The following is an 18,236-nucleotide window of genomic DNA, read 5'->3' on the forward strand; positions in this document are numbered from 1 at the left end:
GCAGTTCTTGGACAGCAGCATTGATGTAACTTTGAAAAATCACCAAAAATAGTAGAAATAGAATTAGAAGTTGAGTGAGATATGAAATCAAAGCTGAAAGAGTCTACTTTCACATGAAAGAAGTGGAGTAAGCAAAAAAATTATATACTTTTAGATATTTGAATTTTAGTGAAACAGGGCAAGAATGTTTTTGAAGTCCCCTGTTCTGGCTTTAGAAATTCATTAAAAATTGTACAGAAGGAATTATGAGTTATAATTTATATTTATTGATTCCTTAATGAGTCTATTTTCAGTATAAATAAGTTTAAGCACCATATGAAGTCTGTAATAAGAGATAATTAAATTTTAGTGATGAGTGGTCAGGATAGTCGATCAGTGAAACAGGGGAGACTTCAACTAATAAACTGTACTAATTGGCTAAACCAAAAATTCTAAAAAATTTATGGTGAATAGATATATGAGTCTAGTTTCAGGAAAAAATTACGGATCTAAATTTCGAGTTTCGTAGCTTGAATTATAATTATTTTAGTGACTGCTGCGCAGGTGGACAAATTTATTATGAATGATGAAATTAAATTTGAAAGTAAATTTTTATGCCCCGAACTTTTAAGTTAAGTCAAGTAACGACTTATGCTCGACTCCGGCAACAGTATTAGGTAAGGGGTGTTACAATACTAACTAAGGGTTAATTTCTCATTGTTTTTGAAAAGTGCTTTTGAATTAAAAAAAATGTTTATAAAAAGTGCCTTTAAAAAGTTTGATTTAAATTTTAAGTGGTCAGTATTACTGCCAAAAAGTGCTTTTAAAAAATAAAATGTCTATTTTAGACATGATGTTGTGAAGTAAAAAAATATGCATTTGAGTATTATTCAAATTTGTTAATATTATGATATTTTAGTAAAAATATAAAAAAAAATTATTATAACTCGTTATTAATATTTTAATATATGTAATATAAGTTTTAAATATTTGTAAGTAGTTAATATTGTAAGTAATTTTAATTTAAGTTCAAAAGTTGTTTATTTAGTATTGCTTATGGTTTCAAAAACACTTTTGAAAAGTAATAAGAAATAAATCTTAATACTTTTAAGATTCAATTAAAATGTTTGGAAGTTTGAGATAAATTTAAAATCCAAAAAAAAAAAAATTTGAGGGTGTTTGGTAGAATTAACCCTTCCCCTAAAATATATGATATAGTTCTGCTGTGTCTACCAGAATTTATTTGCTTGTTATATATGGACATAGACATTGTACGGACAAGTAGGTAGAGGGGGCAGTTGGGCGTGCTTGTTATATAAGTGCCCTAATAGATTTAAGGCCAAGAAAAGTAGTTACTTGAGTTGAGTGTATACATTATTTCATATATGATCGGTGCAATTTAAAATTTTCACCTATAGATTTATTAATGCTTTTTTTCCTATAAGTATTTGTAAAAAAAAATATTAATTTGTTTATTTATGAAATTGTGAAACTTAAAAATGTAGTGATTATGTATAAAATACGAAGAATTCATGAGCCTAGTTGTCGCCGACAAGTGCTTAGCTTGCTTCCAAGCCTTGCCTTATATGGTAGTTGAGGCAATGGACCGAAGGAGCCTTAAGCGCTTGTGCAATAATTTATTCATCAAGTGAATAATGCATGAGGATGAGGTAGCATTTTAATTGGTATTTATGTAGGCTTAGTCACTGCTACTAAGATTAGTTATTTGTAGTCTGTAAAGTGGTACCGAAATTTCAAACAAAATATATATATATGACCATTTGAGCCGTAACTAATTAAATCCCAGCTAGAGTTAAATGGGAGCTAATTAAAAATAACCGCATAATGCTATAGCTACATGCTACTTTCTACCCAAATCTCACCAACATCATTACTAGTACTTGAGGTTTTAAGTCACTAATTTAAGTAATAAACTATTAAAGAATGAGACTATATTTGAGATCATTTATATGCTCCAGAAACAGATGATGTGGATACAGAAGATATATGATACTTAAAACATTTGGAAAAATCTAGAAGAAAATTTGAACATATTGGTTTTGTACACATACCTATATGTAACGTTCATCTATCGTGCCGGGATAAAAATAAACTATAAGCAAAAGAAGTGGAAGCATTCTATAGATCTGGAACTTTTCGGCTCTATTTGAGCCCTCAATTGAATGGATTCAAAATTTTATCAAAGCTACAATTACAAAGATAATCAATGCCCTGAGTGAGTCACAATACACAGCATTGATAAGATATAATAATAATGATGATGATGAAAACAAATTTTGAACAGGTAAAACCTGTAAAGGATCATGATTGAATTGTGAAGGAGATACTGATTTTTCTTCTTATTGTTATAGAATCGATCAATACAGAGAGTTGTAGGTAAAGCATGTAGCAGCAATAGAGATGACGCATATCAGTAGTGAAGGAAGTAGAGTGATATTCAAAAGCTGACTCTGACCTAAGAAGCCAGCCATTGTTATTGTGGCATCTGCAATCACTCGAGCAATAGTCCCAGCTTCTGTCGAAAGTAGTCCCCCATTGTAGGTTCCACGTGACAGCCTAGATGACATAACCCGAGATAGCAGTGACAAGTTGACACCTGCAAAGGTCAAGAAAATTTTGAACAACAAAGCCCCATTCAACAAAAGACACACTCGGCTGTATTCTAGTGTGAATATGAACAGACTGTTTCCTTCGAACAAAAGGGTGAAATGTAACTAAACAGACGTTCCCAATTTTTCATGTAAAGAGGAGAGGCACGCTAGTTTAGGATGGCTTAATCTTCGGTTCTAATAAATAATTCGCTTCAACTTGAGATACAGCTATGACGGAGCAGCATTTCAAATATGCCAACATCATGCCATGTCATACATAAAACAACAAAAATAATACCTACCTTCAAGTACTTCAGCAGAAACAAACATGATGAGCCCTGAACATACATACTGGGGTACGGAGTATGGTATTATTACATGGAAGCTTAGCAGTATGCCTACGCAAACCATAATTTCAGATGCCAACAAAATTTGCCTACAATAAACCAATGAAAATGGATATTAGACAAACAATTCTAGAGCTCAAGATCGACAAAAATATGAATACCAAGTTATGTTAAATAAATAAATTGAAAGAGCACGGGCTTTTTAAAAATACCTGTCTTCAAACATGTTGCTAATGTAGCTCCCAACAACAATGTTTACTGGAAGAACTGTTAAGCCAAGACACGCAAGAAATACAGCAACTGTGCTTGTCGACCAGCTGAAGTAGTATGTAGTGACGACACTAGACTCCGAGAGTAAAATTTCCATTGCATACTTGAGCATGAAATATATCAGCAACTGAACCTGATGATATTATTAGAACTCAGGTCAGAGAACATTCAAATATTGTAAATAATTAAGCTATGTAGTTATGTATTAGATCTATTCTTAAAATTTCGAAACAACTAAGCTCATTTTCTTTGGCTAAACTTATACACAACTACAACAAGTTGATAAACGTAAACATCTTACATGTCTACTTTTCCTCATTTAAGCATGCTTACTACTTTCATATTGCAAATGGCTTAACATGCACACTCAATTAATCGGTAGAACTTTTGAAACTCAAGCCAGCATTTGATTAAACCATATACCTTGACTGAGGGTGTAAGTAGTCTATAAGCTGATGCAATTGATGTAGCTGGTCGACGAGATTCCTGAGAGACTTCTTCACTTCCATCAGCCTCTGCATCTTCATCATCTTCTTGCTGCTCTTCTGAAGTAATCAGCAATGGTTGTTTCAGACCTTTCTCAAGTGTATTCTTTTCAGCCGTTTCTGTATTTACATGGTGAAACATGCATGTCAATAATTTTAATGCATTGCATAAGATGCCAAGTTACCAAATAAAACAATCTCAGTGGAAAAATTTAAAAGGTAGAGCTCCAAAACCAATTATTGGGTTTTAATTTAAACAGATGGAAACACCTTTTGATCAGGTAATAAAAACATAATAGCATAACCCTATCAAGCCAAAAGATGATTGATATAAGAAAACAAACCAGAATCCGATGCATGAGGAGAATTGTTCTCTTCAACATCACGAGATGGTTCTTTAAATGAGAACCACAACCATATCAGATATACAAGCCAAGCAACAGCCATAACCCATCCCGGCAAAGTCATTGCATTAAATGTCAATTTGTAAATCTTGAAATTTATCTGAAGTATGCCAGCAAGAGCAGGACCACATGCCATTCCCAAAGCACTGGCACTAACAAATCCAGCAGATGCCTGCATTCGGATTTTTAGGGGTACACAATCACTGATATACCGGCGGTTAACAGCTCTAGCAGAACCGAATCTGCAATGACAAAGATTAATTTTTTAAAGCTACATGGTAAAAGTAAAAAAGAAACATAGCTACTAGTCTCTTAAAACATAATATTCATTGGTAAGTTCAATTTGGGTCCTAAAACCATATTTAATCTCCAATCCTATCCCTACTTATAATACCAATAAGCTCAGGTTTGCCATACATATAATAAAAATAATAACTGATCCAATACGAGGAATTTCGGAATGGCTAGCATAGAGACATTATTCACTAAGAGGTTATACCGTACTTCAGCCAACACCGACTATAGCGAGCTTTCATTATGTCTCAACAATGACAATACCACTAACAGCCATATGGTGTGTTGGCAAAGTACCCAAAAGAACAAAACCGACCATGCTGCCTCAATCACTCAGGTACTATGAGCTGTGACAGTAAGAAAAGAATGAAAAGAAGATCACTTACCCACAAAAAAGCCGACCCAGTAGAAGCATTGTTAATGAGTTCAGATCATAAGCCAATGCATACATAGCATTTCCCACAAAAAGGACAATACTGCTAAATACAAGAGGTCTGAAGTATGATCTGTTAGACCATGCACTAAAGTACACTGAAGAAAACACCTGTGCAACAGCCATTGCCCCAATAACAATACCACAAACTGTTGCAGCAGCTCCAAGGCTCATGGAGTAGTTATCTGCAGTAGGGACAATAATATATGTATTGACCATATAAAGGAATGTGTTGGCTAAGTTCAAGAGGAGTGACACATAATGGTATCTCTCTTCATCAATTTGTTCCTCAGCGGGAGCAGGTAGCTCTTCTTGCATGATCAGAGCATGTTGTGCCATAAAGTTTAGGAAGTTTGTTGAGTGAGTTAACCTATCCACAGCCGCTTTTATTGAATCGACCACGGGATCCTGCAGATGATCCAAGTAAAATAGCATAACCATATCCTTATTATCGTACAACAATTTGGAAGAAAAGTCAGATGAAAAATGATCACAAGTATGTATAGGAGAAACCTGGAGAGGAAGGGCAGGCGGATCATAGATTGATAAGTAGCTTCCTTGACAGTCCTGAAGTTCATGAAGATTACGAGATACTGCTCCAACAACAGCACCTAAACCCTGCAAATTATACAACTGGAAAATAAGCTTACGGGTACTGGCTAGAACTACTTTTGCATACCCTGCTTTTACGTATTCACAATCTCATCTAGAAATGAACAAGACCTGGATATTAAAGCCCCATTTACAAGCATAATTAAAGATAGAAATAGAACCCACTAAAAGAAAGGCAAAGCATATCTGAGTTTGACACATTACCACATGCTTGAACACTTGCTGCAGCTGAGAGTAAGGATGATTAGCACGACTTTTGACATAGTAATCAGTGAATCTATAGCGAAAGCGTTTATCGAACTTTTTCAATATCTTTCGTAGACCAATAGCATTCATTTCAACAAAATAGAGAAGCTTCAAAAGATCGTATCCCACTACTCTATAACCTTCTCTTAATTCAGTTATTTGGGATATTTCTGGCTGCTGCTCAAGAGTATCATGCTGTTCTCTAAGCTTTGCTAACTTGCTTGCGAGTAGGCCTTGTTGCTCCAGTAGAAAAAGGACAATCTTCTCAATCTGTAAAGTATGAAAAACATCAGATTCAACCCTGAGAAAGACATTTTTCATAATGCTCTCTCATAGTAGTGAGCTGCGCAAGAAGTCTTACTGTACCCGCATTGACCAGGGAGTGGGCAAGTAAGATGTAAAAAACAACTATGAAAACAACAAAATGTTCTTAAACAACAAGGTTTATTGAAGTGGTAAAATGTGCCTAAATCTAGTAAAGACTAACATTAATTTATGATCATTTGCAAACTTTCTTTTAAAACTAAATCTTTATATGAGGGCATTCTACTTCCACAGAGTCATGACATATCTCATTGCTCCGATAGAGCATTTTAAAGAAATTTTTACCAGCTAAAAGAGGCATTAAAATGCGACACAGCCAGCAAGAAAAACACAATAGATAGAATAAAGGATAAATTAAAGAAACTCCAATAAACGTATTTATATTCTACCCCCATGATTTTGTTCCTACTCTTTTCCCCTTAACAATCCATAAATGTGAAAAAATAATAATGGGAAAAGGAGTGACGCTAAAGAAAATCTTAACTTAGGATAAGGAGAATGAAAACAAATTTCAAAAGGACCAAAAACATAATACCAGTATGTTTATAATGGAGACCATGCTATTCAAGCTTTTGGTCTCTGTATTCCATGAATAAGTACATGAGGATACTCTAAAGTTCATTTCTCAACATACCTGATTATCCAGCATTCTTGAGAAGTCTTTGAGAACATGTCGACGTTCTAGTGTCCCAACTTCAATTTGATGAGCATACTGTTTGACTTTCTTCTTCATTAACTTGTAGTTTATGTAATACCTGAAGAAGAATTAAAATATGACCATATGATCTTGCCTCGCTGCTAAAAACATTCAAGTTTGTTAACATGCAAAACTACCACATGTAAATATTTCATGCTCACATAAGACTGACAGTAGCAAACCAAGCACCGTCAACTATCAGAGAAGGTAATGATAGTTGTAACCACATTGAAAGATGTCATAATAAGATATATTAAATTACAACTAGCACCATGTTCTTTTTTTTCTGTCGAAAAAACTAGCAGCATGTTGCACAAGCAAAAAGCATAGTGTTAATACAGAAGAAAATTTTTGAACAAAAAAAAGTACAGAATGAATTTGTCTAAGAGCAAAAATATTATATCAAACATAGGAAACCATAGCAAAAAATAATACAGAAATTTTGAACAAAAAAATACATAGGAAATGGTCTAAGAGCAATACACAAAAAATAACAAGAATATATCAAACATACGCTTGCCATTCCTGAATTTGTCTTGCCTTCAACTTCTTCCCAAAGGCAACCATATCTCTCTGCAAATAAATGAAGTAAATTATATTAACAGAATGCTGCAAGAAAAAATTATAAAACTAAGCATCCTTAGCATTATAAAGTAGACAACTGGAGAAAAAGTTTGAAACTAGAAGCAAGACAGATTAAAGCGACATTTACATATGAACTAGCTTCCATAATCAAATAGAAATTTCGGTTACGTATCAGAGAACAGAATATATTTGAACTATCACTGTGTCAAACAAGAACGGAAAAGCCACCCTAATTGAATTGGTCATTGAAATCATTTGTTTCTGGTTATTACTTATTGCTGACTAAAAGACAAAATGTTAATCAATTTACCTAAAGGCAACTTTATCATCACTGAGTTGAAACAGCGAGTTTTCTAAATGCAACAGTTAACAAAAGTATACATGTTAATGCCAATGTTAAAATCATTGAGTGAAATTACAACGGTTGCAAATTCTAGAGATTCCTAATGATTACTGGTTGGTTACCAAGAAACCTCAAGAAAAACAAAGACGAAATCTTAAAAATTCAAAATTGTATGGTGACGAAATGCAATGATGCGAAACTGAATAAAAGGAGAGAATAAATCTTACTTTGTTTCAATTGTTTTTTAATCTTGTGTTATATTGGTTGTTTTCTAAGCAACCAAACAGAGCTAGAAAAAAAAGACGGAAATTAACAAGAAAAATAAGAAAGAAAAGCATTACCTGATAAAACAAATCAAAAACGATTTACCATCAACGAAGAAGAACTACACAAAAAAAAATAAGAAACAGAAAAGGAAAAACGCAATTTAAGAAGGAAAATAATGGAGATATAGATCGATAGAGGAGTCGGAGGAGAGAGATGAATAACAAACAGAGAGGGTTTTTTTTTATTTTATAATTTCGAAAAGCCGATGTTTTTTCTATCAAATCATGTGGATTTTGACAAACTAATTTGTGTAATTAAAGGGATGACATTAGGAACACATTAAATTCCGTTTAAATTTTAAATAGGAAAATAAATCCTTTTTAATATGTATTAGTTTTTTTCCCTGATCCAAAGGTTATCTAACCCGCGTTGGTGAAGAACAAGAATTTTTGAGCTTATTTGATTTTATTTATATATTGTTATTGGTGGGGACTGGAGAGAGAGGGAATGTCTTATGTCTTACATGGATTTTGTTTCACATGTTGAAACTTAGATCTCACATCTAACGACAACACTATTAACATATTATCCACACTAAACGGGTTGGCTTCTCATAAATTTATGATAAATTAAAAAATTAATTAATTTTTTAAAATTTTATTTATTTTTATTATAAAAAATTGGTCAATTGAATTATTTAATCCATCATGTCAATTTTTAACAATAAAAATAAATAACAAAATTTTTTTTACTCTTTAACATAATTTATAGAGATTAATTATCTATTTTTAAAATAAATAAAATAAAAGTCAATTCAACATCGTATATCTTACTTTTATAAAGATATACGGGACACATTTCCTTACTACAAAAACTGCTCGAGTGAATGATTATACAGCTACATTAAGCAAGTATTTTACAACGCAAAAAAAAAAACAAAAAACAAAATTACCGTGGACTGCAAATTTTTGTAAAACTAAAACTATTCCTACTATATTTATTGTTTATTTTTTCATTTGTAAAGGGAAAAAATATTGATTAGAATTAAAATAATTATAGTAAATAATTTATCAATTCATTCAATTTTAATAGTATTTTGAAATCAATTTAAAATTTTAATCTATTATATTTTATATTATCTTCAATAATATTATTTAAAAGAATAAAATTAAATATATTATAAAATCATTATAATTGGTTTTGAAGGGTTATTCATGTTATTCATGTTATCCATTAGAATAAGCAAAATTTGATTCGATTTGAAAAAATTGAAAAAGAATTCGAATTTCGAGTTATTCGTTTTATTCGATTCAACTTAAATAACTCGAGTCGAGTTGAATTTCACAATTCGAATAACAAATTGGTGTAAATACTTTTTTTGTCCCTGTCAACTTTGAAAATAAGCAAATTAGTCTTTCTCAACAAAAATTACAAAAAAAAATTCAAAATAATTTTCAAAATTCAAGTTATTTATAAAAATTTCAAATTTTATATTTTAAAAAAATAAAAAATTCTAAAATATATATAAAAAGTTAAGATTTTAAAAATTTTCTAAAATAATAATTGTAACAGCCCGTTTTTTAGTGGTGCCGGAAACAGTGGTTTCAGGGCCACTAAATCCGATGAGTAAGTTCATAAATATTATTATTTAATATTTACAAGTCAAATATGATTTTTAAAAAGGTTTTTTATTTGATAATTTATGTTATATAAGTGATTTATTAAGTTCAAGTGGTTTTAAAAAATGAGGTATTAGGACCTTATTTTTATAAACTAAACCGTAAATATTTTTATAAATATTTAGAAAATGAGGTATCAGGACCTTATTTTTATAAACTAAACCGTAAATATTTTTATAAATATTTACGGAATGTCATTAAGGTGGTATTAAAGTTTCGTTAAGAAATTTTTACGTTTCAGTAGTTAATTAATTAAAAAGGATCAAATTAAAAAAAGTGCATTCTCGGGACTCCGTTCCCGTAAATCAAACTCATAAATATTTTTAATAAATATTTATGAAGCTAGTTGTGTAGTTAATTAGATTTCGATTAGGTGAATTTGCTTGAATTAAAAGTAATTAGGTATAAGGACTAAATTGTATATATGGTGAAAGTTAAATTAAGATTAAAGAAAAAATTAAGGGACTAAATAAGAAATTATGCCATTAGCATTAAATGAAGCGGCATAAGGATGTAGATATTTATAAAATTTAAAGTTAAAATATATATTATAATATTATACCTTAATTATTATATTATATTATATTATATTATATTATATTATATTATATTATATTATATTATATTATATTATATTATATTATAGTGATAAAATAAAGAATAAATGAGAAGAAAGAAAGAAAGAAAAGAAAAAGGAAAGAAAGGATGAAGAAAGCCACGGCATTAGGCACTTCAATTTTCAAAGTTCAATTAGTTAGTCAATTTAGTCTTTTTTTTGTAATATTTATGTTTTTAGAATTTCGGTGTTAAATCCCACCCAACCCATGTCAAAAATTTAGAAATTATTGAGTTTTTAAGTGTTGTCTATGTTGAATAATTTTAGTATTAGGAATTAAGTTGATAGATTTTTAAGCTAGAAATGAAAAAGGATTAAATTTTAGAACAAATTGTAAATTTTGAGTAATAGGGACTAAATTGTGAAAATTTTTAAATTTATGGATTTAAGTGAAATTAGAGAGTTAAATCTAGTTTAAAGTGAAAATTGAAAGAAAATATAAGATTAAATGTAAAGAAATAAAGTTAGTCTATATTTAGGGGCTAAATTGAAAATTAGGCAAATATTGGGCAAAAATTGAAATATGCAATATGAAATTGAATTGTGTTGTATTGATGAATTTTAATTGTTTTAATTTCGTAGCTAACGTTGCATCGGAATCCTTGATTGAAAAGGGGAAAGATAAAGCCGACGTGGAATAGCTCGGAATTTCTAGTTTGTATTTCTATAATCTAAATCTAGTTATTAATTATTGTATTTTGATTTAACGCTTATGGTAAGTGATTGAGGTGAGTATTTGGTATTTTGATGTTGAATTGAATTAAAGTTGATGGAAATTGATTGAATTAGTATATATATATTATGATTGTATTGATTATTTTATTTGAATTGAATTTATGTGATTATGTGAAAAATTGATATTGGTTATTGGTTGTTTTTGAAATGTGAAATTGAAACCTTATTAACTGTATCGGGCTAAGTCGGATATAGATGGCATGCCATAGGATTGGAAGAGTTTAGAGATTTCTTCGACTTCGAGTTGATGAGACACTGGGTGTCAATTTACTACTTCGGATTAATTTGATGAGGCACTAGGTGCCAATTTACTTCGGTTTAACCGATGAAACACTGGATGTCAATTTATTACTTCGAATTATCCGATGAGGCACTGGGTGCCAAAATAGTGTGTTTTGGTTGGATCCGTGTATCCGTTCGAGTCCGAGTCGTGTTAATAGGGGTAAATGAATAATAAAGTTTTATAATTGATATTGAAATGGTATGGTGTGAGAAATGGAAGTGAAACAATGAATTGAAAATAGAATGTGAAATATGTTGTAAATACATGGAATATATGAGTTATATACTCATGAAATGACTATGGAATGGATATTGCAATTGTATAATGAAATGTGAAATAAATTGTGAAAAGCTATTTATATAGCAAGTATGAAAATTGAGATATTTGTGAAACAAATGAAATATGATATGGTTGTTGTAATAATTAAATATTAATACGTGTTTATATTTCAATTGTATATTTGAAATTTATTGTCTTTAAATATTCAGATTATAGAAATACCACTGAGTTTTACTCATGTACGATTTTGTTTCCCTTGCGCAGGTTAGGTACTTAACTTTTAATTGCCGGTTCAGCATCCAACAACGATCCTGAACTCAAATGTGGTGATGTTTATCCTTTGTGTCGGCATGTACCTAGGGTGTCTAAATAATAGTTATTTTGTGGTTTGATTGTAAATGAGGTTATACGTTTAATTTTGGTTGGTTTTATACATATAAATATGTATTTGTTATTGAAGCTATATTATGGCATGATAAATTGAACTAAATCTAGATAGGTGCATGTGAATTTAATTCTATGTTTAAGTGCTCATGAACTAGGCAAAATTGATTTGGATTTGATATGTTTATAAATTGGATTAAAATGATGCTTTAATGACTTGTTTTGATGATATGAAACGTTTGAAATTTCTGTCTGTTTGATCTGTAAACTCCGGTAATGTTCTATAACCTGGTACCAACGAGGGATATAGGTTGGGAGTGTTACAATAATTTTGGGGCCTAATTAACAATTCAAATTTATCATAGCAAGTATCTTATTATTATTATTATTATTATTTTGCTTTGATTTTTTTAAAATATGTATGGTTTCAAATTTATGTATTGTAATATGGAATTAGTTATACTGTAAAAATATTTTTATTTGACATATTTAATTTTTTTAATTTAACTTAAACAATTTCACTCGATTCGACTTGACTCAAATTTCATTTCACTCTACTCGATTCAAAAAAAATTCAAATTGAATTGGGATGATAAAATATGACCCGTGAACTCGATTAACTTAAAATTTTTTCACTCGATTCGATCGAACGCTCACAATTTAAATTTATCCATTTAAAAGAATTAAGTTTTTAGATTTAAGATCGAATTTATCTATATTTCAATATTCATAATTAAATAATTTAGCATATATTAGACTTTATTAAAAAATAAATTTATCTCTACTATTTGTTTTACTTAGATGTATATGTTTTATTTTGATGTTTTAATTTTGTTTTATTATTTGGTCATGTCCTTTTTGAAACATAATTTTTATAAGGGTTGTTTGGTTATTTATATTATGTAAATACATTTTATCCAAAAAAATTTAATCTATGTGAAAACACCTTATGTAAAACAACATTATAAAGCCGAATCTAAACGTTTTAATTTCATTTTTGTTCTAAAAGACCGAAAAGGTCTTCACCCCTTTGTGCCACGTGACATCACATGGCATTTGGCTTTACAGCTGAGATTATACATGGTAACTGTGATTTGCTTTGCTGTCATTCAGAAAAGAGATCAGTTAATGTTTACTGTAGTGAACATTGATTTTTCTGCCACCTGGCAAACAATTTCCCAGTATTTCTTTTTTGTTCTCCGTTAATATCTTTAATTTTGGTTTTTTTTAATCTAAATAATATAAATAATACATAAAAACATTAAATCGACATGATGATTGAGTAATTGAAATGACAGTGATACATTTATTTTATCAGAACCATAAACTTCCAATGAGGCTTTGACCAGAAGAAAACAAAAGACTCAATATCGGCGGGCTTCAAGCCTATTTCCTGACATTCACGTTTTACTTGTTTCTAATGTTAGAGTCGACCGACATTCAATCCTAACAATTTTTGACCAATTTTTCATTAGATCCGCAGCCATGGGGTTTGTTCGGGTCATTGTCTGTGTCTTCATCAAAGATCAAATTAAGGTTGTGGGTTCAGTGAAAGGGACTGTTCTTGTGGTTTAATTATTTCACCAACTCTTACCATTTTATGTCGTTACGATGATCAAGACAATGAGATTATTATTATATTCTAGCAGGCACTGCCCGGGAAAACAGTAGTGAAATCGGATGCACGTCGTTGCAATTTGTAAGAAAAATGATGTAATTCTTGTTTTAGTCTCTCCACTGTGTTGATTTTGAGATTTAATCTCATAGTTACAGTGTAGCTTAGTAGTTAGTAGTTGTTATTAAAGTGATTATATATAATATATTTTATTTGGTGACACAATTAGGGTCACATGAAAATCTAATTAATTATATTCAATCAATAATAAATTTATATGTGCCGGATGAGTATCAACTCAGTTGGTATATATTGTTACTATTACGATAATAATAAAGACGTAGATTTAAACATGTTTTTCTCTCAACTTATGGGATTAAGAGGGTTGTGAGTAAAAATAGGCATTGTATTAAATCTATTCATGGGCTGAGTTACTCACCCAGGCCTGAATGCTCATCTAAAATTTGGGAGGGTTTGAGTCAAAATATTAGGCCTGAAAAGTGGACTTCAGCAAAAAAATTAGACCATTTAAAATATGGATCAGGCTTGGGCTTGAACATTCAAGCCCTGAGCTTGGCCCATTTTTAAGTTTATAATATTTTATAATATTTTATTTTTATATATTATGTAATTTAGAACACGTTAAAAAATAAATCTATACTAAATATATGATACTACTCTAATGTAAACATTAAAATAATATTAGAATGAATATATAAAAAATATACAAAATTATTGAATACTTAAATAACATAATATAAATATTTTTTTTAAAAAAATTAAAAATAATATGGGTTGACCTAAAATGAGCTTAGGCTAATTTTTTACAAATATGGGCAATTCGGCCGAAATTTTAAGGTCATATTTTGGGCTGGGCCGAGCTTTAAAAAGCATAAAATATGTTAATATTATACTTAAGCCCGACCTAAACCAACCCATAAACACTTCTATATTGTATTAAAAAAACCATGTCAATTAAATGCCTAAACTATTAGAAAAAAAAATCATATCATCACTTTAATGATAATAATTGATAGGATTATCAGCATGGATTAACTAAAAACATTATAAAAATAGAAAATTAGAGTAGAAACAGCTAAGACTGGAATTAGAGCATAAAAATAATGTACAAAATAGAAACCCCCAGTCGCAAAACATAAAATGATTGAAGAAATTAATGCGAAAGGAGATCAATTAAGAAGTCATCCAACAGCGAACTGAAAAGCGCAAGTTCAACCGCTGATCCAACCTCTTCCTTTCCTTGGGTCAACTTCATCCAATTCTCATTCTTCCCAAAATCTTCCGTTCCCATTTCAATAACAACCCTTTTAGCATTCACTGACAATGAACTGAAACTGTTGGATGGGATTTGGGGTTTCAATAGCTTAAATAGTTTCTGATGGTTGGTTTCTGGTTTATTATAATAGTCATCCAACAATTCATTTGGGAACTCATCTTCAAGCTCTGCCATTGCGATTCGTTTGTCCAACTCCACAGGCTCTAGCTGAGCCAGCCTCTCGAACCTTATGACCTTTTGCATCAGCTTTTGTTTGGTTACTGTTGTCAAACCCACAAATATTGTTAATTAATAGGAAATTATGTTCATATGTAAGAAAGGGAGAGGTACCTTCCACACGGGCCAAGTGATCTTCGAAAGTAGAGCCGTTGTCTTCTTCTTCTTCGTCATCGAAAGGGCAATCTAGAACAGACACTGGACTAAACTGTTCCTTTCCTTCTTCGTTTGGCGCCCAATCCTCCTGTCTCATTTCATTCCATTATCAGTTGAGTGAGTATTAGCCTAGCAATTAATCAAACCAACTTTAATCTTTATTCCATTCCATTCCAACATGAGAAAGTAACAAAAACTTTTAATATACCTATTTCTATCCATAACTCTCAAATGCACACTCAAACTTATATTCTTTATATTATTATAAATGTAATAATATCATCGACAAAATTAAATTTATTTAACTTCATTTTTATTTAAACATATAATTCAATTCACCCACATACTTAAAAGATTATAGAAATAAACACTACGAGTGTATCAAATATCTATGCACTAAATCAAAATGAAGTGATTTGATATCAAAATTTCTTCAATTTTTTACTAAATTTTTTTTATTAACATAAGATAATGAATTTGAATAATATCTAAATGGGTGATATATTCTTGCTAAATGAATTATTACTATACTTTAAACTCATCCCTAATGTATTCTCATGGTTCAGGCTTAATTTAACATTGTTTCTCAGAAGTATTTTTGGAACAAAATATACTTTTAAGATAAAAACATTGCTAAGCAAGATGTTTTTGAACTTTTTAAAAATGTTTTTAAGACAAAAAAAAGCTTTGTAAAAATAATTTTTTCAACTAAAAGGAGAAATAAAAAAATTAAACTTTTACTTAAAAAGACTTTTTAACCTAAAAACAATACTAAACTGAAACTCCTGAAGGGGATTAGTTTAGGTACTATTCTTAAAAGATGTTACTCAATTTTATTCAAGGTTAGATGGGTTAGGTTGGGGTACACTTAATTTGGTCATAAAGCAAGATTAGTTTGGATAATTTAAAAGTATATGATAAAATAGACTCGAATTTTACTCAATACTCGAAATGCACAAATGAGACCTAACCAACTGGGCCCGAATAATCCTTGGACATGCCAATCCACCACATGCCACATGCGACCCATTTTAACTTTAAAATAATTTTAATATAAGTGCCAATTCTCTGTTCTAACCAAACTCCCGAACTACTCAACCAAGAGCTAACCTATTTAATCAAAAACAATTTGTGTTTTTAGCCCGCCTGATAATAATCCCAATGCACATCAACTCAATTATGACAAGTAGGCCAATTTTCAGGTTGTAACAATAAAAATCACTACGCACGTGCTACACGTGAGGAATCCATGCAATTTGCGACCCCCTCAACAAACTTGAAACTCCCCATCATATCCCCTTAACAAATTAAATAAAATATCTATGGATTATAAGGAGACAACCAAGCAGAGAAGCCACCAACAGACAGACAGACGATAGACTAATTAATGTTAGGAAACAAATATTGAAGGAAGCTATTCTCTGTCATTTACCTTGGAATCCTCAGCGACTGTTACGCCTGCCATATTGCTGACATTTTTTTCCTCCGGTGAAGTCGTTTTGCTTGAAACGGTGCCGTTTTGAGTCGAGCTCTCTGGGTGACCGCTCCAAGACTGTAAATTGTTCGCTGTAAATTCACTTTCAGCCCAACTGTTATTGCTCCTGCTCGGAGACACCCTAACAGTAGAGCAAGTGTCGGCGGTGTTGTAACTGGGAATAGTATTCTGATAAGACGGTTGATTTTTATCTTCAAGAAATTCGCTGAACAATTTCCATCGTTTGATCTCACCACCACCACCGCCGTGATCTTCTTTGTCAGTACTTTTTCTCCAAAAGCCTCTTTTGAAGAGCTTCCTGCAACTGTTGCTTTGCGATGACGAAGGTGGCGATGACTTGGTGAACGGAAAAGGCAGCTGCTTGATGGCTTTAAGTACGGATTCTGAAGCTCTTTGCAGAGCTGAAATGGTGGTCGACGAACCCGGCTTCGAACGACTTCTTTTAAGAAGCCGTTTCGTAGCGCTTGAGTAATTATGTTTAGATTTCTTCAAGTCGGCCTCCAGAAGAAACCTGATGGTGGTGCAACACTGGCGACGTGGAAACGATTTGAAACCACTAGAAGAGCAAGAACCCAAATCGTCTCTCAGGTAATCTTTGAGCATCAATGATTTTTTCTCGAGTGAAAGCGTTTTCCTAAGCTTGATATGATCAGTGGGAAAATTGATCAAAGCCATATTTATGAAAAGAAAAAGAAAACAGGGTCAAAAGAATTTCAGGGTTTCAAAAGAGAGAGAGAGAGAGAGAGCGTGTGTAGTTAGTTGTTACAACTGGAAGCTGTGGTCATGATGATGATGGAATCGTGAAGGGGATAAGAGAGCATTTAAAATAAGACTGAGAATCATCAGTATATAAAAGTTTTAGCAGAAAAGAGTAACAGCTTTTTGCACAAAGAAGAGAAGAGAAGACAAAGGAGTTTATAGGGGGGAAGGGGAGAGAGAGAGAGAGAGAGAGAGAGAGAGAGAGAGGTGGTAGTGAAGATCTCTAGGAGTTAGAGAAGCTTGGATGCCTCTTCTTCTCCGACTTCTTGTTTTTTGTTGTTATTATGGTTCATATATTTGGGTTTTTGAATTTTATTGTAATTATTAGACAGTAAATGAGGCGGGTAGAATGAAAGGAAGTGTTGGTTTGTTTTGGAGTGGTGTGAGTGAGAGACCAGTAGTTGACCTTTGACGAATCTAAAAATGATGTGCTGTTATCTTCCATGCATGCTAGGAGAGAATCAGCTGCATGCACGCCCACACCTTTCTTGCTTAAAAGGCCAATGTTTTACCTGTGGTAATATTGCTTTTTTTTAAAAAGAAAGTAATTAAACATATCATAATACAGTAGTACTGATAATGAGTGTCTACAAGATTAGAAAAATCAAAAGTAAATAATTAGAAATGGAGTAGCCCCATATTTTTATTCAATAATGAAGACGTTAATGCTAATCTATAACCCATTATGTTGCAATAAGTCTATACTATGAATGACCTATTCTTGGTTGATTACAACTTAGAAGCAGGATTACCGCAGAGCAGGTAGGCAGAATTATTTGGTGTAATAATATCTGTCTGAGGCGCATGCAGGGATGAGTTCCCTC

At 31.4% G+C, this 18,236-nt stretch overlaps 2 protein-coding genes across 3 annotated transcripts; both read right to left on the reverse strand.

Moving 5' to 3' along the window:
- Positions 1 to 2,123: 2,123 nt before the first annotated feature.
- On the reverse strand, positions 2,124 to 8,334 carry LOC107946995 (SPX domain-containing membrane protein At4g22990). Of its 2 annotated transcripts, XM_016881513.2 has the most exons (11): positions 7,973 to 8,334; positions 7,218 to 7,276; positions 6,641 to 6,761; positions 5,641 to 5,952; positions 5,338 to 5,442; positions 4,778 to 5,232; positions 4,038 to 4,339; positions 3,632 to 3,813; positions 3,151 to 3,341; positions 2,894 to 3,027; positions 2,124 to 2,596 (listed from the first exon to the last, which is right to left on the reverse strand). In XM_016881513.2, exons 2-11 carry the CDS (start codon positions 7,268 to 7,270, stop codon positions 2,358 to 2,360), a joined length of 2,094 nt encoding a protein of 697 aa, XP_016737002.1. In that variant the 5' UTR covers positions 7,271 to 7,276; positions 7,973 to 8,334; the 3' UTR covers positions 2,124 to 2,357. The 2 variants fall into 2 exon arrangements, with proteins under 2 accessions (XP_016737002.1, XP_040963365.1); XM_041107431.1 differs by having other exon boundaries at positions 4,778 to 5,442.
- Positions 8,335 to 14,570: 6,236 nt separating this feature from the next.
- LOC107946997 (uncharacterized) lies at positions 14,571 to 17,804 on the reverse strand. Its single transcript, XM_016881515.2, has 3 exons — positions 16,591 to 17,804; positions 15,117 to 15,246; positions 14,571 to 15,046 (listed from the first exon to the last, which is right to left on the reverse strand). The coding sequence occupies exons 1-3, from the start codon at positions 17,326 to 17,328 to the stop codon at positions 14,664 to 14,666; spliced, it is 1,251 nt and encodes a 416-aa protein (XP_016737004.2). The 5' UTR covers positions 17,329 to 17,804; the 3' UTR covers positions 14,571 to 14,663.
- Between the last annotated feature and the right edge of the window lie 432 nt (positions 17,805 to 18,236).

The sequence above is a fragment of the Gossypium hirsutum genome, chromosome D12 (assembly GCF_007990345.1).
Source record: "Gossypium hirsutum isolate 1008001.06 chromosome D12, Gossypium_hirsutum_v2.1, whole genome shotgun sequence".
Taxonomy (NCBI): domain Eukaryota; kingdom Viridiplantae; phylum Streptophyta; class Magnoliopsida; order Malvales; family Malvaceae; genus Gossypium; species Gossypium hirsutum.

What these genes read in the sequence shown, in the direction of transcription:
- LOC107946995 (XM_041107431.1), bottom strand. Translation starts at nt 7,270, where the DNA reads ATGGTTGCCTTTGGGAAGAAGTTGAAGGCAAGACAAATTCAGGAATGG. An exon ending in CAAGAATGCTGGATAATCAG is followed by an intron (nt 5,953 to 6,640) that starts GTATGTTGAGAA and finishes CATACTTTACAG; the next exon opens with ATTGAGAAGATTGTCCTTTT. An exon ending in TTCTGCTGAAGTACTTGAAG is followed by an intron (nt 2,597 to 2,893) that starts GTAGGTATTATT and finishes TGACCTTTGCAG; the next exon opens with GTGTCAACTTGTCACTGCTA.
- LOC107946997 (XM_016881515.2), bottom strand. Translation starts at nt 17,328, where the DNA reads ATGGCTTTGATCAATTTTCCCACTGATCATATCAAGCTTAGGAAAACG. An exon ending in CAGTCGCTGAGGATTCCAAG is followed by an intron (nt 15,247 to 16,590) that starts GTAAATGACAGA and finishes GAAATGAGACAG; the next exon opens with GAGGATTGGGCGCCAAACGA. An exon ending in TCACTTGGCCCGTGTGGAAG is followed by an intron (nt 15,047 to 15,116) that starts GTACCTCTCCCT and finishes GTTTGACAACAG; the next exon opens with TAACCAAACAAAAGCTGATG.